The following is a 23,024-nucleotide window of genomic DNA, read 5'->3' on the forward strand; positions in this document are numbered from 1 at the left end:
AAAAAAAAAAAAAAAAAGAGGCAGAGAAAGACACTGCCCGACTGGTTCCACACAATGAAGGGAGCTGATAGAGTGGACTTGGAAATTTGCTTCTCAAAACCACAAAAAAGCCTTTTATTTTGCCTGAAATAGGTAACTTAACAGATCTGCACTGCGAGGAGAAATCATCCCATGACTACTCATCACTACACAATTAGCTACAACAGGGGGGAAGGAAACAGGAGCAAAAGCAAATTCAGAGAATATTATTATTCAGCATCCAGCCTAGAAAATACATAACAAATATTAGAATGAATTCAGCAGTGATGTCCAGCATCGTTAGCAAACAGATGGACCTGGAATAAAACTGTAATTAGACTTCACCAAGAGGAAGGGGAGGGAGAGAATGGCAGATTAAATTGTAGAGGCACACGCATTTTAATAAATAAAGGACAGACACAGATCATACAGAGTTGCAAAAAGTGCCATTGGAGCCTGATGTAACCTTGGCAGAGAAGACACTTGCAGGATCAGAGAGAATGGAGTAGAAGACAACAGGCCCAGTCCTCCTGCCCCTGTTCATGTGGACAGTCCTGCTGAAGGCAATGGCACTGCTCACATGGCACAGCCAAATGAACACATGCATTCAGTAGCATGGCTATCTTCCATTTCCTTCTCCAACTTTACAGTTTGGGAACTACTAAGGATTTCAGCAGGAACCCAAGCAACTCCAGGAAAAGCAGAGTTTGCTTTTGGGCAGCTGCAAGGGTGAAGATTAGAAACAAGTTGTGCAGGGTTTCACCCACTAAAATGAAGACTCTCTACTTTTAAATCTGTTGTGATGGATACGTGGTTATTTTTACTGGCTGTATGATGCCAATCATATAGCAAAGAGTATTTTTGGGGTAACCAAATTAGCAATTTCTTTTTACTGAGCAACTCTGGACACAGAGCTCAACAGCCATGGCTGCTGTTATAACAGCATTTGCTGTTGGTACAAAACCAGGATGACAAGTAACATCAAATTCTGTCCTCAGACGACCACTGAATCCACCGAGTTAAATTCTGCTCCCAGTTGCAGTAATGTAACTTCACTGAAAGCAATGGAATTATGCTGACACAGCTGGCACATCTCAGGAGAGATTCTGATCTGGAAAGAAAAGGTCCCTTTTTCATTGCCATCACATATAGCTGATTTGGACCTTTGTGAGATCACAGCATATCTGGAGTCACCCTGCTAACTTCTGTGGAATTACTCCAGATTTACCCTTTGAGTTCTTCCCCGGGGATGCTCTGCTGAGTCTCATCAGCCAGCTTCTTGCTTTGAAAGTCATGGGCTGGTCCGTTATGCAGCACAGAAGGAACACTATGATGGCACGCTACTGCTTGGCTGTAAGGTTGACTCAGAGAACTCTTCTCTTCCTTCTGTACCTCTTATATGAGTGATAAAGAGGAACCATGGATATGAATGCAGTTTTATTCAACCCCATATCCAATATGCTAATGTTGAATTAAGAAAATACATGAATTTTAAAACTTTCCTTTCCTCCTCACCTGCTCCCTCTGTATTTCAAACAGAAGGGTGAAAAATAAGAAGATATTATTCACAGTAATAGAGCTCAAAGAAAACAGAGAACATAGATGCTTCATTTGTGTGCAAGTTAATGGAATCTTCCTTAAAAAACCACCCTCCTTAGAGACATTTACCTATGAATGACCATGTGATTACTTAGCTTTGGATCAGAACTCATAATTTTGTCAAGAATTATGAGTACATACAGAGAGTGAATTAGACCCCTTGGGGATTTGCCTCTTGTGACCTCAAAGTACCTCTTAAAGCCACATTCTTCACTGGAGTGTACCAGGGCGGCTAATGAAAGACAAGCTGAATGAAGGAAGAGGTTTCACTCTAATAAAGAGGTTGTATTTCCAAACTATTTTTCCCACCAGAAAGTTCTGTATACTTTTCCCAAGGGGGTGGAGGTCTGACTGGAAGTGAATTGATGGCACTGTTTGTTTTTGCAGTACAGGAATTTAGAGTCTAATACCATTTTTTACCCTTAAAGGGAGATGCTTGACACTGATTTAGCTGTATAATTACATATCACATTATGGCAGCCCTAGGGGCTTATTGGGGAGTGGTAGTTGCCCTCTCTTGTGGGAGTTCTGTGGAGACTCATGAAGCTTTTGGGAAGAAAGGAGGACAGAAAGAGACCAGGAGGATTGGACTGAATATTCAGAAAACATGGAAATACCTCACCATTACAGCACATTTTTTCCCCATTTTTTGTTTCCTCAAAGGTAGCAAAGGATAATGAATCACCACATGATCAATAAGTTAATGAAAGGCTGAGCATAAATATGCAGTAGCTGACTGGAATGGAATCTCATTTGTGCGAGAGGAGCAGACATTGTATCATTTCAGAATGAATAAGCCAATCATTTTTAGGTTTCCTAGTTGCTGAGGTTAGCTATCAAAGACACTGGAGTTTGTTTTGGTACCAATGGAGCTACTGAAATCTCTGGAGACCATTTCTTTTACCTCCTGTGAATATGAGATCCTAAATGCAGAATCCAAGAAACCGTGTTAACAGCAGGAAAAATTGTCCACTGGAGTCTATCTGAAGGTCTGAGCTCAGAGTCACCTGGAGCCCATAATAAGAACGTGTTGTGGCTGGAGAGCTATATGACTATGCTGAAGTACAAAAATCCTGAGGGGAGGGCTGTTTGAATCATGGTACCACTTGGGTTATGAGCATCCAGCCCTGTGGGAGTTGCAGGGTCACCTCTATGTTAATTGATGTGCAGTTATTTGTCTGCTTAGTCACAGGTTTTCATTTCCATCTCTTACAAGGTGGTTGGAAAAAATTAACAAATCCCTCTGAGTGAAAAGCCTCTAAAGATGAAGGGCACAGAGAGGGTCAAGGGATTTGAATGTAGGTCAGATGGTCCCCAGGGGCAGAAGCTGCTGCAGTATCGCAGGAAAAAAGGGAAAGATATGTATGTATGTATATATGAATACACCAATGAAGAGATGGTGGTGGGGAAGAAACTGAGACATATAGATACCTATGGAGCCTAAGAGGAAAGCAAACTGACAGGAGAACCTTGCCTCCATTTATCTGAAATAAACCTGTATGTGCAAACAATGAGGGAAATATTAATCTTAATCAGCTGGAAAGAGCATATAGGAAAGAGAGAAAGGGGCTGATTTCCTGATATTCCAAAATTCCTGATCATTGTAAAGGGCACCAAAGCAGATTTTGCTGGTGATTTGCAAAACGAGATGAACTGCTGCAATTTGACAGATACTTGCTTAGAATGTGAATATGTTTCTGAAAATGCTGCAGGCCATTTGGAGTTGTGAGAGACAGTTCTCAGACTTCATTAAAAGAAGCTTTCCTGGAAAGTATTTTTGCAAGGGACAGTCTCACTGGAAAACAGAATCGAATGAAATGACATTTACACTACACTGTGACTCYTGACATACCTTCTTAAAACGGATACGAGAGATTTACAGGTAACCTGAAGAGTCTTACAAAGCTACAATAGCTCCCGACATCAAATGGAGATAATGCAAATTCTGTTATGTGGAGATACCATTTAGCCATAACAGCAATCAGGGAAATTAGCAGAACCTAATACAGAAGGAGTAAAGTGGAGGATGCTGCTGCTTGGCGCTCCTGACAGACTGCAAGAAATCAGCATCTATTTGCATACTATCTATCAGCTCTCATCCATTGATGGATTAATTCTGAGACACAGACTCACCACAGTTCACCTACCAATTGCTGTAATGAGTCACTGCTGTGGGGAATTGCACAACCCCCCCCGTACTCTATCAAATCTTTTAGCAGACAGGGACTGAGAAGAGAAGCTTTTCAGCTCTCCAGGCTTTTCCAAAGGTCTAATCAGTTCTAGAGAAACCTGCTGCCTTTCTTTGCTTATTCAATAAGAAAACAAGACCAATTTGTAAAGCAAGATATGTGCTAAATAACTTTGATATTTTCTTTTATGATCCTCTCTCGCTCTCATTCATGCTCTCTCTCACATTTCCCACAGGAAGATGTTACTGAGAGCAGACAGGTGTCCCTGGGGTCTGCGGGCCTGTCTGGACATACTGGACAGCATGGCAGAATCGAAGAAGCTGGAGGACTTAAATGGTTTTGTGATCTGGAAAAAGACCGAAATATTTATTTCTAGGTCATTGGTATAAATCTGGGGTAGTTTGTTACTGGTTAAAAGTGATCATCTTCTGATAATTGTTTGAAAGCCTGCAGTTGCTAAGTGAGTTACTTAGGTGTGCTTCTAGTGGATAAGTATCTCCATCACAGAAAAAAAGAAATAAAACTTTTGCCTGAACTGAGTTCCCCAAGACCTCTTTTGACAAACTAATAAACATAAAATTATGGAGGCTGGAACTATACTCTCTTGAGTCAGAAGAGAACTTTTTCATGCTCTTGACACCTACAGATAATCAACAGTGTTGGGGACATCTGCCAGAACAGTCTTTATCATATCTGTTCTGTGAACAGGGAACTCCCATTTCCAGATCTTGCAGCCCAGATTATTCTACCAGAATTGTATTTTCTAGATGGTACCATGAGTCCTTCTCCGCCCACTTAAGCGATGGTACAGATATCTCACATCTCGTTCTACTTTCATTTACAATAAAGTGCCTATCACTGTAGTATATAAGCACTCAGCCGTGTCAGAGGCCTGAAGTGCAATGTTATGGTCACAAGTCCTCTAAAGACTGGGATAGAAGCACAGCAAAAGTAACATGGAACATTTTTTAAGGAAGAATCTCCTAGAGGTAGCAAAGACTGTATTTCAAGACTATATGCTAAGAAGGCCTGAAGGAATGATAACAAGACATACTGAAACTGGATGATTCAACTAGCTGATCCTGATGTCACTCTTGGCCTGGATTGCTCATAGCTTCCTGTTAAGCAAGGGTAAGATAAGACTGAGAACAATAATGCCTAAGGCTTCCTTGTTATAAGTGCATGAAAATGGAGGCAGAGTAATGGAAAGCTCTCTTCTCAATCCTGCTGGTCACTTGGAACAATAAAATAAAAATTTTTGAACTTCCTCCAGATCCCTTGTGGGTACAGTGGTATCGAAGGAGGTGTTGGGCTCTTTTCCTCACGAACAATAATTACATTGCAATCTTTTAAGAATTACTGCCCTGCAGTCAGAAACCAGACCTGTTCTCAGTAAAGAGAAATAAAATCAGCCCCAGTTTTACTGGAAAGGCTGAAAAGTGAATGTGATGGACTGCTATTTCTGAACAGACCATTTATCACACAATGCATTCTGTATGGTGAGATCTAGGAAAATTTTGCTGTCAAATTCCATTAGGAAGAATCTGTAGATACTCAAAGATTTTTCAAGGTTCAGAATATGCAGGTCTTGATGAGAGCCAAAAAATAAGTCTTGAACACAATAAACCAAACCAGCGTCATGAAACAGTCCTATGAAAAGAGCAGAAGGATGGGCTTTGCTATTTCTGATGATCTGTCATCTGAAGTAGGACTGACATTCCAGTCTGGGGAAGATCATTTCAAAAGAAGTAAAATACAACTCACAACCTGTAAGAACAGAACCTATACATCTTTCAGAGTAAAGAGCCATTTACTGTTATGGGAAGATAAGGCAGTGGCAGACAACAGATGAAGAAGCAGTCTATATAAGGGGCTGGATGTGGAATAGTTTCTCAGTCCTCTTACTTACCAGATGAAAAGGCTATGGTCTGCTCTGACATGGTTGCTACATGGACAATGGATACTCATTGGCAGAAAGGCACAGTCTTTCTACAACTTCATAGATATGAGCAATAGCTTTTTGAGTAGCTTCTTTTTTTTTTAAGTCATCTCCATTTTCAGAAATGGCTTAGTTTTAGATTAGTTAATAAAATAATATACTAATTAATAAAATAATGCTTACTTTCATGTAATGCTGGCTTGCATATGCCATCCATTAATCACAACATTTTACAAAAGAGGATGCTTATTCTCATTTTACACTTGGGGAAGCAGAAATATACAGAACTAAAGTCTCCAAAATCCCACAGAAGCCAGATGCGTGATAGAGAAGAGAAATCARCTTAGAGTCCAGTCCAGTGACCATATAGCCTTGGAAATGTCATTTCCTAATATGATGAAAAATTCTTACAAGGGTTGTATCACAGTCTGTTATCCGGTATTATTCTTATATGAAGAGAAGATTCACATCTGTGAGAACTTCTGGCCCTTTTAAATAACTTTGTGATAGAAGTGATAGAGAGTTGGGATTTTTATTCTGCGAGTGAAAGCAAGTCACTTTTCCCTGGAACCGTTCCCTTTACATGCTGTTGCTGACGCTGTCTATGCTGTTGTGAATGAGACCCCAGTGCACCATCCCACTGGGCTTTTAACACTGTGTGAATAATTTTCTGTATTAAATAATTAAGTGTAATAGCTAATACAGTACTTCCCACACTGTTGCATTGTGCAGTCATATCATTATTTTTGATCATTTATAATGACATTAAAACCCTCAAGTGCCAGATTGAAAATAAATCTGTCACAATGTTGCAGTAATATGCAAATTCTCTGGGTACATTTGCTGTGAAGGAAAAGGTCCTCCCTCATTGAAGCTTTTACCCAGCTTTTTTAACAGTTATTTCTGCCTACTGAATTCTCCATTGATCCTTCAGAAAGCTGGAGGATTGCATAGTTCTGGCTGACCAGTGTTAGAATATTCACACATTCTATATAGAAATACTTAGAGGAACTATTTCTATGCAAAAAATTGTTGGCCTCTTCCTGCAACAATGAGAAAGTCCTGCATTTAAACAACAACTGTAACATAGGAAGCAGTAGGTCAAACTGCCTTCTTGTTCCTCATCAATTGTTTCAGCCATGACATGAAAGGCCAAGATTTTAGCATGAAAAGGAAAACTTATTCTACATACTCATTTCATTCTTGGCCTCYTCTTTGAAGACACCAACAAAGAAACCAAATGAGAACAACTCTGTTGGTATGTTTTTGTGACATATGTTTTCCATGAGGAAATTGGACAGAGACCAGTATGCTTCATACGGGATGTCAACCAGTGTTCAACAGGAAGACTTTGGTGTTTCCTGACCCAGATTCAACTACAACTGTGAGTTGGAAATTACTGAAAAATTCCGTTTCTCATCATCATTCTAGTTTCTTCTGTTACATTCACCTACCAAATGTTTTTCATGCTGTATGACCTGTTTAGGTGGAGTCATGGCCTATGCCATCTCAGAATATAAGCATATTCACAATAGAAAAACTTTAGTCTAGCACTACTTTCCTCCTTTCAAAGACTGAGGAATAGCCAAACTTCCCCTCTTGCGCACACTCAGGATCTGCTACGGAACTGAATGAAATCTAGAAGTACCAAGAAGATTCCCTGGACTTTCATATGAAGAAGAAGGCAGTTATGTGCTTTTTGACTCCTCCTTTGCGGAAGCTGTTACCAAAGGAACCTAATCCCTGAGTGTCCTGCTGCAAATTTTCCTTCTCTGCACTGAATTGGAGGATTTGTTGCTTAAGGCCCTATTGTTATGTCAGGTATACTGTTTAACTTAATGGGCCAGCAATCTAATGTGGTTCCTCTTTCTTTCAAGGTCCCTCCTGTGCAGTATGTCTGTAGCACAGACTCCTGAACAGTTTCTATTTACAGCCTGGAATAACAACAGCAGCTGCTTTGGCCCTTGGCTAGAGGAAAACCCTTCCATGTTCTCTGAGAAAGTCTCACAGCCGAGCTGCTGTGAGAGTGCTGTGGCACAGGCTGTGCTGCAAGTTGCCCAGTCACTTTCTCAGCCTCTCTCTTCTTTTCCTTCTCTGGGACACATGGGCAGATAGCAATTCTGTAGAGCAAGTGGTATCAAGGAGCAAGTCCCCTTGATGACCCTCTGTTCCAGCCCACTGATGGGTATAAAAGATTGGGATGACCTGATCCTTTATGTCCAGAATTATCTCAATTATTTCTTTACATCAAAGTAGCCTACAGATATTGCTCTGACATACAGTACATTTAGTATTTGCTTAATGGCTTAGAAAAGAGGTTCAATCTTCCTCCCAAACCTGTGGACATAAAAAACCATATGGTCAAATCTCCACGTGACATATATGCTATGCAAAATGAATGAAACTCCTGGCAGACAGGGTTACTAAAGAGAAAGCAGAGGAGCGACTACTAAGGAATTAAGATTTTTTCTTTTTCTAGTCCAAAACCCTTGGGCCTGATTCAGCAACTTCTTGAGAGTCTCGGTCTGACTACACACATGCTGTGCAGTGTCTGGATAGGCACTGCAGAAATGTCAAGGAATTCTGGTCATCTGGCTGCTGGGCTTGTTGAAACTGCTGTGCTGTAACTCCAGCTGGGCTGATGGGTATACCGAAGATCATGAGTAATATTTAGTATCTTCAAACTCTATCCAGAGAAAATTTTAGGGTGAAAAAGGAAGGCATTTCTGAAGAAACACACTGATATTAACTTTTTGCAACAGGTCTGAGTTTTATCCACAGAAATGGGGAAATATGCTGTACCCAATATTTACTGAAAATTATTCTAATGAAACAGTATATGGAGAGGCTTTGTGGCTGAGATACTGATGTGTTTGAACATGGAGACCTGGGATGTCTGCTAGTGAACTTCAGTACAATGTAGAAGAACAAAAAGAAGATGCTCATTAGCTTAAAAACTATGCAATTCTTCTCTTTGCTTTTAATTCCTTTTTTTTTTTAATCTTTTAAAAATCCTTTTCCATCTCCACTTTTCCTTTCAGCCCTGTTTCTGTTTTTCTTTTTCTTGCACTTTTTTTGTCCAGTGCCTCTTCCTCCATTTTACTAATATTTTCCTCTTTCTGGGTCTTGGGTTTATTTTTTCCTTTCTCCCTGTAAGAATATTCTGTCCTTTCCTCCTCTCCATTATCTGTGTATGGCTTTTCCTCCCCTCCAGGTTAGGTTCCCCTCTCTTTTTTTCCCCAAACACAGCCTTTCCTGTTTATTTAGTGCTCTCACTTTCTTCAGTCCACTTACTCTATTACCTGGCTATTCCTTGTTCTCTCCATGCTCACTATTTCTTACCCAACAGCATCATCAAATGGACCCCACTCTTCCCGTTTGTTGAATAACGTACGTTTCTTCCCACCCACAAATCCTGAAACATATTACTTTTCTCATACCTTCTTTTGCCTTTTACAACTCTTGTTACAACAAAAGGCAGAATGGGGGTTGGAGGCTGCCCTGCCTATTACACTGGGCAGATGACTCAGTCAACACATGCTCCATTTCTAGGAGTTGTCCTTTCCAAAACAGAAAAGATAAAACTGAAGCTGAGGAAAGGAAACAACCACATGACTATTTAGGTTAAGAATCTACCAAATGCAGCAAAGAGAACCTGCAAAGTAAGATTGTCTTCAACAATCAGAACTGTGTAGACAAACTTTGGAAGAGGGATGCCCCTACCTGTGCCAAGGGCTCTGGAGGGTTGTAGTTCTGAGACTGTGGGTAGCCCAACACAAATTAATGCATGTTTTTATTACATATACTTTTATACAACCTACACTACTAATTTATCCCACTTCACCTCATCTCAGACCATGTGATTTTTAATCAAACGCTATTCCTATATCTGTCAGCTGGACCTGAAGTGTTTTTCAGAGCTGGGCAAAGACCACTCAATTGTAACCTTGTCTCCTGACATTTTTTATCAGTGCATAACATCTTTACTCTGCTTTCTCCATGTAAGCTGGAGCAAGAAAATACTCTGATGAATGATGCCAGTGCAGCACACTAAACTATACAGGTATTTCTAAAGCTACTAGAATGAAGAAGTACAAAAAAATTTAGATTTCCCAAATGAACTATCCTGGTGTCAATGGGGCAAGAGGATAGATAGGATATAAAATTTAAATTGTTTATGAAAATGCTGAAGCATCTATCCTAACCAAGGAATGACAGACTGTGATTACGGTGAGAAAGAAGAATGCAAGCAGAATGAAGCAGCTAGCGTGACTTTATGAGAGACTACTCAAGGATCTGTCTGTATAGGCATACATGTACTAGAAATGGAGTAGTAAAAAGGGAATAAAAACAGATGAGTCATTTTGCAGGTTTGAGAGGAAGATGTCAGTGCATCATGTACATGATAAATGCTGAATGAGGGGAGCCTCAAGAGGAATGAAGAAGGGAAAATATATTGAAGAGAAAGAAACACTAAAGAAAGGTAGATCTGTCAATAAATGGAGACTAAGAAATAACTGTGGGTAGGAATGCTTCTTACTAGCTACAGAGAAGGAGTGACACTCATGACTTCCACTGCTCAAAGGGTCATAGCCCTTCCTGGGCTCACATGGGATTATATCCCTTGTACTGAAGGTGAAACTTGTTTGAAATAGTGCACAGAAGCCTGAACTCTGTTTTATGAAAATGGTATTAAAGAATGGAAGGAATTCAGAGAAAAGTCACAGTGATAAATGAAGGACTGAACTAACTATCTGATGCAGGACAGATGGTGTTGTTACAAGATGCTTTACAGGTAACATCCATAAACACCAATGAAAGAAAGGTGCTGACAGTGTCTGGCAAATGGAATAGACTTGTGATCTGTAGTCTCACAGATGATCATAATTCCAAGGAAGAAATCCCCAAGATCCCCCTTTCACACACAGACCTGGATTTGACAAGATAATGAACATGTACTTTATGCATGGAAGTAGTTCCACTGATGTATCTTCCTACTTTGAGATGACAGAGACAGAGGATGAAAATTCACAGCTCTCAGATTACTAGTCCTGCCCTAGTTAACAGGAAGATACATGAAACATTTCCTGAAAAAAGAAGTAGATGTGGTTCATCAGTAAAACAGACCATTCCAGGGAGCTGGAAAGAGCTGAAATTCCTGGAGAAAAATCCATCCTTATATTAAAATGGCATATACATATCCCTATATTAAGATTCCTGTGAATAGAAATTTCAAGCCATTGTCTTTGATCTGAAAAGATAAACCCTAGGAGGGTCTTTGGAGAACAGCTGGTCCTTCATGGACTACACCTTGTGGTGATTTCTTCTTTCTTCTTTAAGAAGCTAGGACAGTAGTAACTGTGAGCACCCCAGAGAGCACAGCACCTCTCATTTCCTTTAGCAGTTCTCTTCAGAAAAAGCAGCTTGCTCYACCCACGAACTGGAAAACAGCTTACCAGACTGGTCAGAGAACTTACAAAATTAGAAAAACAAAGCAGCAAAAGGCCTTGGCTCAATGGTATTAATTTTAAACTGTCTGCCTCTTTGAAGTAACTAGTCTTGAATCAATTTAAGAGTTTCAGCCAAGATGAACGTGCAGGTCAGTTTGGGAGTTTTGCTTCACAGCAGCACATTAATACTCTGTAAGGAGATGCAGGGCATGTAGTGAATGTTCTCTTTATCAGCAGTCCTAATCATCCCAAATCTCTCTTGCTCACTGTTAACAAACCCTCCTGCCTCGAGTGCATCAGACATACATGAGTTGTCTTATACAGTGTTTAGACTTATACTGCAAAAACCTCAAAGAATGGATCCTCTTCTCCAGAAAATGCACCATGCAGAAACACATGAGCTCTGAGGCTGACCTTGTCCCTGCCTAGCATGCACTGCCTCTACCAGTGGAAAACTACTACAGCTAATACACCCCTCTTCTCTATAACCCTTTGCTATCTATAGCTTCTCTATCTCCCCAGAGACTAAACAAACTCAAAATACTGTTCACAGAAGATGGTCAGTAAAAAGGACAGGTATCAAAGGGATTCCCTGACCAGAGCAGTCAATCTCAACAGTAACAGTATGTTTAGCTAGGAAAGCCCTTGTCTTTCTACCACCTTCACATACTTTCTGTAAGCATTAGGAGATGAGCCCTGACTCAAACTCGACTCCTTATCCCTACAGCTGGCTTTTCAATGAGTAAATCCTTGCTCTTTCCACAAGAGTTAGACCCAGGGCTGGACTACCCATATCAATTCTTTGCAGTCAGGTAGATGAGTGCTCATACTTAATGTCTGTGGAACTGACTGTGTTTTTTTTTACCTTTTCCTATTTAGAGTAGCTAATAAGCAGGACATGCCTCCTCTCAGAACAGGAGTGAAGAAGTAAAAATTGGATACAGTAAAAAACATATTCAGTCAGACGCTATTACCTCTTCTCTTGTTACATAGGTAATATGCAGGTGGCATTGTAGTGGCAGTAAACCACTAGTACTTCACAGTGTGTTACTGTCACACACTGCCTGCAGTACTCATATTAGGGAAATGGCATTTGCAGCAACTCCAGGTTTCCCCCAAGCTGTTCTTCATGTAGTAGTACCTGTGGTGACTTCTGTAAGAAACCAGGACAGTAGCAGCTGTGAGTACCCATGCAAGAGACCTCTCTCAGTTCCCTTAGCAATTCTTTCTGGTAAAGGTATGAATGAGTAGCAGCTTGTGCTACCCCTTCGACACCTCTGTGATCAGAGGTGGAAGAAATGGGGATCCTGTATTGCTGCTGGTGACCATTCTTTCCAAGGTGCCTTTAGGAAGTAACTGCTCAAGGAAGAGCTCTGTGGCAGCTACTTCAGAGTTACAAGTTAGTTACAGTGCTGCCTGCTGTAGCTTAGTTGAAGGTCAGCTGTAGCACCACTCTTGAGTTAAGCACAACGAAGCTGGAGAAAATGAAGCACATTTTGTCAGTTTTAGCTTATGATGGACTTCATGCCACATTTTCCTGGGGACTGTGACAAAGATGAGGACATAATACACTCAKCTACCTAAGTTTCTCTTGTTGTCAGTCTTGTTGCCAGATGGAGCTTACAGCTCCATCATTTTAGGGAACCCTTCAGACAGAAAAAAGTGATTTAGGCACAATATCAAAATGAGACACAGCAGCTTAATCAAAGGTTGGTTTGGGCTTTAATACTCTGGAAATGGCAGCCAATTCTGACTTTGGCAGAGATTTCGCAATTACTTAATCTTGCCATTCATATCTGGGAAACATTAATGTCACTTAGCATCTCATCTCTTTGTCTGGAGAAACTGGTTGGTTAGAGAGGAGAGGATGGTGACAGTGCCACAGTGACGTTCACCCCGATGACGCTGAAATCCTTTTGCACTTTTCCAGGGTTCCTGGGGACAACCTCCATCTGAAAACTTGGTTTCTTCATTTTTATATCTTGCATGATAGAAGGACACAAGTTCTGGCCAAGCAGAGACCTGAGCGAGCAGTCACTGAACTGGTACTGAGCGTAATTCAGCGTGAATATACTGCTGGAGGCAAATGTTTTTGTTGTATTAGCTCTTTTCACAAGTTCATTCCTCTTATTCTTCCCTGCAGATCCTATGGTTCTATTTTTTAAAATGTTGTTTATTTTCCTGAAGGTATTTAATTAAACTAGCAGTTTAAGGGTTAGTACTATTTTTGGCACACAGGGCAGACTCAGATTTTAAGCAGATTTATTCTTTTTATGGCTTATCCTTTCAGGATGGGCAGGACCCAACCTGAGGTTGGTGTCTGATCCTTAGTTGAGAAGACTCTATTAATACTCTACTATTCTAGTCACAAGGAAAATTTCTCATATATTCTCACTTTTAATTGTGCAGTAGCTGGGGGTTTAGTTTGGAAATTACAGAATCATAGAAAAYTGGGCTGAGAGGGACCTTATAAGATGGTATCTTCCTTTGTCCTGAGGCAGCTCATATATCCTAAACCTCTTCTAACAAAGGTTCATCTAACTTAATTTGAAAACCTCTAATGATGGAGATTCCACAGTCTCTTTAGGCAATCTGTTTCAGTCCTTTGCTATCTGGAGGACAGGTGCTTACCCTCAGCTGATTTTGATTAATTCTTTGTTGTGCAGCTAAACTTGAAAAGGAGACTGAACACAGGAATATGAGAGACAGAAAGTAGAAGGGACATCCACATCATGTCCAGTTCCCTACTGTTAGAGGCAACCATGTCAGATAAAGCCTTTCCTGCATATGTACCAAGCTCAATATTCAAACTAGTTGGGCTTCTTCCCTTAAACGCTCAAATGAAATTCTGCCTGAGAAGCTCACCTTCCTCATAGTTAAGAATCTTCCTGTAAAGTAGAACTATGAAATCAGAAGAGCATTACAAAGCCTGTGAGATGGATTCCTGGGACTATAACGTGCAGACAGTATTTTCCAAAGTGTCAAAAGATGTGCTTGCTAAGAGACATAGCAAAATCTCAAATGTGAAAGGTAGATCCCTCCTGAAAATTACAATCCCTTCTGAAACAGATGATGATACTTCTAATTCCCCAAGATTGTGTCCAAGATCTCACAGAAAAATCCATCCTTCACAGGACAGCAAGAGATGCTCCTAATCTTCATGAGAACTATATCTGAGAAAGAAGAGTGATACTGGGCTCAGGATACAAGACAAAACTGTGACTCTTCTAAAAGAATTCCTAGAAAGCATGAAAGAAGGAAGACGGACTGGGTGGAAGGAAATCAGAACAAAGAAAACACGAAAAACTGAGACTGAATTCAGTGGAATGGGAGAAGAAAGTTTTTCAGCTGGAGCTCTTAACTTCTGTGATCCCCTAAATGTTTAACATGAAGGACAAGAATAACTGTCAGACATGGTGGTTCTCATCTTTACTAATACTGTAACTGACATTTCAGTCTGTATCTGCCAAACCCAATGTATCAAGGCATCTGTGAAGATATGAAATGGCATGAGGTACCTGTGTTTAGGTATCTGAACTCCACTCCTTATGACACACCACTGAATTTACACTCCAAAGAATAGAGCCTCACATAATTTTAAACTATGTGAGGTCAGAATTTTTGTCCTCATCCTCCACCAGCTGTCTCAAATCAGTTGGAAGAGCTTGTAGGTTACAATCTTATGCCATGGTAAAACTCTACTAGCAGAATGCCATGGCCTTATGGACAGGACAATATTTACAGGCAGGACCTGCTGGGGTACTGAATATTATCAAYGAAGTCTTAAATTCAGAATGGAAGTAATTCAAACCAGCATTGAGCCATAGCCCTCACAGAAGAAACATAATTTTTTTTTCCAAAGGCCGTAACTCAAAATGAGTCATGCTTGATTAACTTCACTTGGGCCAGAAGACTAATCATGGGATGCTATTTGTATTTTATTTTAGGAAAGTAAGAGAGAGCATTAGAATAACATTCAGCATGGAAACCACGTTATAGCCATAACATAGYGTAACTACTATAACTTAATAAAAACAAAGAACTATGAACCTTCTCTACTAACAGGCTTTGCTTTTTTCTTTTTTATGTGTCTAGTCTCCAGTGAAAAAAGTTATTAAATACATGTGAGACTCCAATCCAGAGAGCAACTGTCCAGCTCAGTTATTGGTGGGGTGACAGATCAGAAAGTTTCACCTCCTCCTTCTCCTCACAGCTGCCCCACACACATGCACACACACACAGAGGCTGGGAAGCTCCACACCTACAGCACCTACCTTGGGTTTGAAGGCGATTAATTTCAGGACCATCTCAACAGTGAAGAGGCCAGTGAAGAGCATGTTGAGGATATTCATGGCTTCCTTGAACATGCAGCTCTGACCGTAGTGCTGAAAAATAGGCATCCCAGCAGCAGTGTGAAGAATGAACGTACCAGCTACGTATGATTCCACAGGGCCCCTACTAATCTCCCTTGATGTCAAGGTTCTCTAAAGAAAACCCCAGCACACCCTATTTTTTCAGTTTATAATCCCTATCCCTTCACACACAAGCATTTCCATACCTCTACTCATTTCTGCCATTTGGCTCTGTATCACTTCTCTTTTTAAAAAAACTTTTTGAGGGGGGGTTACTTGCACTTATCATTCCAATTGAAGACTCATTATAAATTTGCATAATGGTACAAGACAGTCTCCAATTGTGTTATCTCACCCTTCCCCAACACTTAGATTACTTTTTTGTTTGACTGCTACCGCACAGTGGACGGGGGTTTCACTGAGCTGTTCAGAATGATATCAAGCTCTTTCCAAAGTAATTACGTTTAATTCAGGATCCTGCAATGTACATAAGCAGATCAAATCATATCTTTCCAATATGCATTATCTTGCCTTTGTCAACTCTGAATTACATTTGCAATCATGCTGCCCATTCACTTAGCTTTATTAAGATCTAATGAAGTTACTCTTTGTCTTCTCTTGATTAATCAAAATAGTGTCTTCTGCAAATGTTGCCACCTCACTCTTCATTTCCCCTTTTCCAGATCATTATACCTGGGACTGATTGCATTGCCTTAGGTCATCTTCCAGTTCGTATAATAAGGCCCTGTTCTGAGTTGCTTAACTTTGCTAAACTTTAACCACCTGGGCTGAATTTTCCTATTCTGAATTGGCTCAGGATAATTTATTTAATCATTTAAGTAAATAACTTAAATTTAATAATGTGGCTTTTGTGCTTGCTACAGCATATTTGCTGTCCCTTATGAAATCTGACACAAATCTGACCAAGCTATATGCCTTTGAGAAACCTGTACTTTTCTCAGGATGGATATAGACTTCCTAGACTCTTCAAAGATTCTGTCTGTCCTGTCTGTGTATTCACAAACTTCTCACATCTTCTAGCTCCAGCTGCCTTGTGCATACACTGCTATCACAGCAATTGAGCATGCTCCAAAGCTTCAGAGTGAACAAAATAGTCACTCTACATTGTTTCATGATAGCATGGCAGTATATACTTCAGCTGAGAGCAGAGCGCTCCTTCTTGTGCTTGTGCTGCCTCACTCCTTTGTTGATACCTTAGGCAAGACAGAAGAGTAGCCTTTTCAACAGGTAGGGGAAAGAGCTAGACCAAATGAAGGGAAAGAAATAGAGAGGACAAGAAATCTGGTGAGACGGGACTGGAAGCACTGAGAGAAAATAAGGTGAAACTGAGTGGGAATGGAGACTTAGACTGGTAGCGAGTGACAGGAAACTGGGGCTAGTTTTTATGGGAAACCTGGAGCTGGGCAGACTGGGACCGATCCAGTGGGAAATGTAGCGGTGGGATGCTAAGGTCAAAAGAGAAGCTGATGTAGGAGGGGAAAAAATGGGGCAGGCTGGAGAAGGGCATGGAGAGTAGGACTCAGAGTAAGGGATGAAATAGTGACAGGAACAAAGTGTATTAAACAATGAAATGGAAAGGGAGTGTGGCACAGAGAGACTGGAAAGGAGGTCCATGGAGGGAAAACTGCAGCTGGGAGTTTGTGTAGTGAGGAGAAGGACTGGTTGAGGAATGGGGATCTGGGACTGTCTGGGCCACAGACTGAGGAAAGGAGTTCAGAGACAGATTGGACTGACTGGGCAAGGAGAAGGGGTGGAGTTTGGGGAGGATAGTGATGGGCACACTAGTTCTTAAACAGCCAGAGTGTAGAGGAGAATGGGGCTCGAGTGGCTGCAGAAACTGGGACTGGGGAGATGGGCTTAATAGATGGAGTCTAGGACTGACTGAATATGGAAGGGGAGGCGAGAGAGGTCTTGGGCAGAGACAGACTGGAAGGAACAAGACAGAAAAGGACAGGCTTGGGGAAACGTACAGAACAACTTGTGTCTACAAGGGCCTATTTCTTGACTGAAAAGAACTTAAACTTTACTTTTTGCARGCTGGCCACTAACTAAAGATTATGTCTCCTTCCCTTTTACTGTTGTTACACTCTGCACATGTTAATATACTACTGCTATTTGCTATTCTTGTAGATCCAGCAGCAAATGTTTGATCGTTAGATTCACATTAGATGTTTGGAAAACCTTCTCACATTAAGGAAAATAAGCGCACAAGCGTAGGGGGTAGTAAGGCAACCAGTCGCATCACTAGTGAAGCAAGTTTGGCAAACATCTGTCAGGAAATGCTTTAGGTGGAGCTGATTCTGCCTTGAGGTGATGAGATATAAAACATGGCCTCTGGAGGTACTTTTTAGCCAAGTTTCTATGGGTCTTAATACAGAAAAAAAGAGATGCTAGGGATCACCTGCCTTCTATCTCCATTTTCCTTATTCTTCTTGTTTGCCCACATATTTGGTCTCTGTTTCTTTAATGCAGAAAAGGACAAAATGTAAACTTTAGATCTCAAGTGAATGGCAGCTCATGGCCTATTCCTACTTTTTAGAGAATACAAGTCAGAATTGAAAAGTTACTTGTTCTTACAGTGGCCGCTGAATTGGCCTATAACTGTTGAATTTTTTGTTTGTTTGTTTTTAAACAGGATAAACAGAATTGTTGAAAGTGTCACATATTAGTGGGAAGAGGAGGAGAGGCAGATTCATGATTCTAACTAAATGTCATCCAGAGTGAACATGGTACAACATCTTTTATCATGCCCCTCTCCCTCAGTGCATGGTGTGAAAATGAAAGCTGGCCTCAACCTCTGCTGCTTCTACATTTTCCCCAGCAGGGTCTAATTACTCATCTCCTGTGAGGTTTTCTGCTTGCACACTTACTTGCATGGCCAGGCAGATGGTGTTCAGCAGGATCAGAACGAACATCAGGTACTCAAAATAGGTGGAGTTTACCACATACCAGACTTTGTATTGGTACTGGTTTTTAGGGATGTACCTCCGCAGGGGCCGGGCCTTCAAGGCATATTCTACACACTGGCGCTGTGAAAGAGGCAGGGTAGATTTAAAAATCAAAAACAAAATGCGTGGTTGGTCAGCTGCCTCCAAAAATAAAAAAAAGTAAGTTCAGGTTGTTTACTGAAATGACAAAGCTTGGAAGAAGAATTTATTTTATATCATAATCTGAATGCATCTATTCTAACTATTAGAGACAACATATTCACATTCATCTAATTAATGTCAGTGAACCAAATGATACAGCACACTTTAAAGTAGATGTTGGTCCTTTGTGCAAATCTTAAAGAGAGATTTTTTTTTACCTGATTCCTGAAAAATGGCAGTATAGACAGCTTAGTGTTTTAGCTTGTTGGCAGTCCTTACATGTTCCTCTGTGGATGTATTCTCTCTCTTAAAAGTTTATTGTCAATGTATTTCTTATCTTTGGTGGCAACAAGTAGTTGTAAATTACCTGGTTTTTGTCCAGCTCACAGTTCTTGTATTCTTGTTCTCCTTGTTCCTGAAACGTGACGATGACGAAACCAACGAAGATATTCATCATGAAGAAAGCAATGATGATGATGTAGATAATAAAGAAGATGGATATCTCAACCCTGTGATTATAGATGGGTCCCACATCCTCCATGTGGGAATCAATGGACCTATACAGCAACCTGAAAGCAAATAGGAACCCAATGCAGAGAAAATCTGCAACTGTCGTGAGGCTTTACAAGTGATAAGACTCAGATTTGCTATTTTTCTTCTAATTGTATCAGAATGCTTTCACTTGCAGATGTGCAGACTTTCACTGATTTGAGTGTAAGCTTTTGCAAAAGAGAAGGCACAGCTCTTATTAACTTTATACATTTGAACCTGTTCAGAGGTGAAGTGTATACATTGTTGAACAATTAAAAAGTTAGAACAGATACATTCCTTCATTTAACAGAAAACAGAAGAGTCTGGGTTGCTGGGAACTGAGTTCTGTGAGGAAAGGGGATTTCAGTGCTTTTAATACTTATTGACACAGCAGTTGGCATCATCCAGTGACACAGCTCTGGGGCAACCCCATCATATCCTGCACACCCATGTCACACTGACAGAATGGAGTGGTGGAAGTCCTTGGCCCCTGTGGTACAGACAGTATAGCCTGGTGAAATATCCAATGTCTGCCCATACTGCAGAGACAGCACTGGTGCATTTCATACTAGTTTGCTGGCTCCATGGGAAAACTTGCAACATCTAGCAGTACTGTAAGTCAGTATTAGTATCAGCATTAGTACCTACTGTAACAAATATTGCTATCAGTGCCACTACTGGAAATTGTTTCTTAAGACCTAGAGAAGTGCTGTGCACTGTTGACAAATACAGGAACAGCAATTCCTCCAGGCTCTTAGGAATTTACAAAGAAAGTATATAATTCTACAGCGACTGCTGCTACTATCGCTACCTTTAATGCTCTAGACTTTTAAAAATATTCTGCATTTGAATTTCCTCTTTTGAAATGAATGAGGACATTGTCAGCATCGCACCCCAGCCCTTGGGGCCCAAGAAGCACTTACTCTGGCCATCCCTCAAAGGTTGAGACAGTGAAGAGGGCCATCATGGCAGTCAAGACGTTGTCAAAGTCAAACTTGCTGTTCTCCCAGCTTCGGGGCTGGATCATCGGCTGGTTGACCTCACCATCCTTGTATGTAATGTAGTACCCCCTGTGGTTCAAGAACAGACCAAAAACATGGGACAATTGCACTTACAGTACCAGGCCCTGAGAGCAGACAGCCAGTAAAAGGGACTGACTGGGAAAGGTCGCACTCACCTGCATTCTGCTGCTGTCTGCTTGGAGCTATCAGTGCAGCTGTACAACTTGCCCTTGAAGAAGAAGAAAGAAGAATGAAGCTTCCTTTCCTGGAAGGACTTTCCTTTCCTGGACTGTGCAAGGGTTAGGGCAGGTCACGTAGCAAGGAAACTGCATTTACTACTTGCTTGACTGACTATGAGTATGTTTACATGCTCTTTTGCACGCAGATGTGAGCAAACGGTTTGAAAGTTGCCTGCATCTGGGTAGTTCAGAACACAGGCTTTCATCTGCCTGCACAGAACTTTTCTGTGTATGTCTCAGTGCATGCCTGCTGAGTGCTGCAGAATACTAGTTGTCAGAAGGGTGATGAAGGGCAAAGAAATAAAAGTAGACCGTARCAAGTGAATAAAGAACCTCCAGTGATCATCTGGCATGGCCCTTCCTCTGTAAGATGGGGGGTAGACAGAGTCTGCAAGTCCAAATCCTTTAGAACAGCCCCATTCACCTCCCTGGCACTGAGGTCATGCCACAAACTATTAGGGAAGGAAGAGGGTGGCCAACCTTACTGTTGGTTTCTTATGATTACAGATGAAATGCAGAAATTATGCATGTGTCTGGTCCAGTTTGGGGGAATTCATAGTAGCAGGAGCCCAGGTAACAATGATAGTGCCACATATGTTTTTTCTTTCATAAGGGAAGACTCCATATCCCCTTCCACAGGCTTCTTCATGCTATTTTTCCCACCCCAGAAGACAGCTCAGTGTGATGGATGAACGAATGAGTCCAATGGTTTTACCTTGAACAACTGAACTCCAATGCAGGCAAACATGAACTGCAGCAAAGTGGTGACAATCACAATGTTTCCAATGGTTCGGATGGCGACAAACACACACTGGACCACATGCTGCAAATGGAAGATAGGAACAAGAGTAACTTGTAAGATTGTCCTGCGTTGCTCTGGCTAGGGGAGAAGCCCACGACTACAACAACAAATAAAAAGATCTGATTTAACTACTACCATTAAGTAATGTCTCAGGAAAGAAAACTGACCCCTTACATTCTTCATTGTACTTTAGAAGCAGGCAAAAAGGGACAGGAAAACACCAGAGCTCAGACCTTTAATACATCCAGCAACACATCCTTACCTAGCTGGGCACCCACCAGCCCACAGAGGGGAATTTAGCTAATAGTGCAAGGGTGGAAGAATTAAAGTAGACTTGTGAGCCCATCTGTAACCCTAGCAAACTGCAACATTTAACCTGAGTGGTGATCCTTAAAACAGCCCTTGAACTGTTGTAAAAGTCCTGGTAGACTGAAAAAACTTGACTTTGTAATTTACAGAGTGCATTGGGACTCTTCTAACCTTTAGGCCTTTGGCTCTGTTGATGGCCCTCAGTGGTCTGAGCACTCGCAGAACACGTAGGATCTTCACCACATTGATAGCACTGGACCTGGAAGAAAGTATCAAAAGGTCAGCTTTGAGAGATACAGTGATATGGCGGYGGGCATGCTGTAAGGGGCAGGTGGATTTCACCCACTCATTCTCATCTGAAATCCTACACAGCCTTAGACTGTATAGGGTACTTACTGAGTCAGCTCTTTGCTACCTGCTATGGCAACTCAGGGCATTGGGTGACTGGGATCAGAACTCAGACCCATCTGCCTCAAAAGCAAATGCTGATTTTACTAACATAGACTCTTTTTAGCTATTTGCAGTTTACAGCTTAGGGCTCACAGATGATCRTGGCTTTGATTTTAGCTATGAGAAAATGTATATTCTTACTGATCGGTACATTACCAAACATTTCATCCTTATATAAGAAACCCTTTAACATGAGTAAATATATGATGCAGACACATTAGCAATGCTAATGGCATATGTACAAAGAAAATATATTTTATCCTTGCAATTTTAAATATGTTTGAAAAATGTGTATGGAGGAGAGCAGTCATTCTAGGCATTTTACAAAAGACTGTGATGGGGGTGAGGAAACCACTCTACGGAGTTTTTTATGTAGGTCTTGCTTCCTGATCTATGCAGGCTCAAGATACATTCGCCCGGTGTTCACCATTCCTGTTGTATTACTGAAGGGAATGGAACACAGGCAGTCTTTCTAAGCAGGGCAAGCTACCAAATACTCTGTAGATACCTAATGGAAACTGTGCCAAGATGTAGTCATCCCATGCAATTTTAAGATAAGGCTCAAAGAAGCACTCTGCTGAAATGTTAATAGAAGAAAGCAAATTCCAGGTGACTCTGGCACTTAAAGGTATACCATCCAGCTGGGTTTGATTCTGCAATGTATTGGCCTCTGATCCAGCAAATCAGTTAAGACTGTACATAACTTTAAGGATGTGGAAACTCCCACTGAATTAATTAGGGTTACCTATGTGTTTAATTTTAAGTTCAGAACAGAACTGTCTGCTACAATAGGGCCACAGCTCTCTGCATCTTTGAGGACTGAAACCTTGACCGAGAATTTCCTCCATGCTGTATGACATCAGGCCCTCCTACTGATTTTGGGAATAAGCTTCTTTTGCTAACATATGAAGAGCCTAGTCAGGTCTGTAAGAACAACACAGCAGGCCAAGATGAGCACTGAGCCATTCTTAAGACCTTGACTGAAAGCCAAATGAACCTGATAAATCCTTCTGCTTGACTTAGTGAGCTCTGGAA

The 23,024-nt window shown here is 41.0% G+C and overlaps 1 protein-coding gene across 1 annotated transcript in view; it reads right to left on the reverse strand.

Annotated features, from left to right (window-relative positions):
* Positions 1-23,024, reverse strand: part of CACNA1C (calcium voltage-gated channel subunit alpha1 C) — a 492,904-nt gene that overhangs the window by 54,717 nt on the left and 415,163 nt on the right. The window contains 7 exon segments of the mRNA XM_026070402.1: positions 15,470-15,580; positions 18,439-18,597; positions 19,025-19,226; positions 20,112-20,258; positions 20,366-20,418; positions 21,144-21,251; positions 21,711-21,798. Of these exon segments, the coding sequence (XP_025926187.1) occupies positions 15,470-15,580; positions 18,439-18,597; positions 19,025-19,226; positions 20,112-20,258; positions 20,366-20,418; positions 21,144-21,251; positions 21,711-21,798 (868 nt within the window).

The sequence above is a fragment of the Apteryx rowi genome, unplaced genomic scaffold, assembly GCF_003343035.1.
Source record: "Apteryx rowi isolate R43461 unplaced genomic scaffold, aptRow1 scaffold_31, whole genome shotgun sequence".
Classification (NCBI taxonomy): domain Eukaryota; kingdom Metazoa; phylum Chordata; class Aves; order Apterygiformes; family Apterygidae; genus Apteryx; species Apteryx rowi.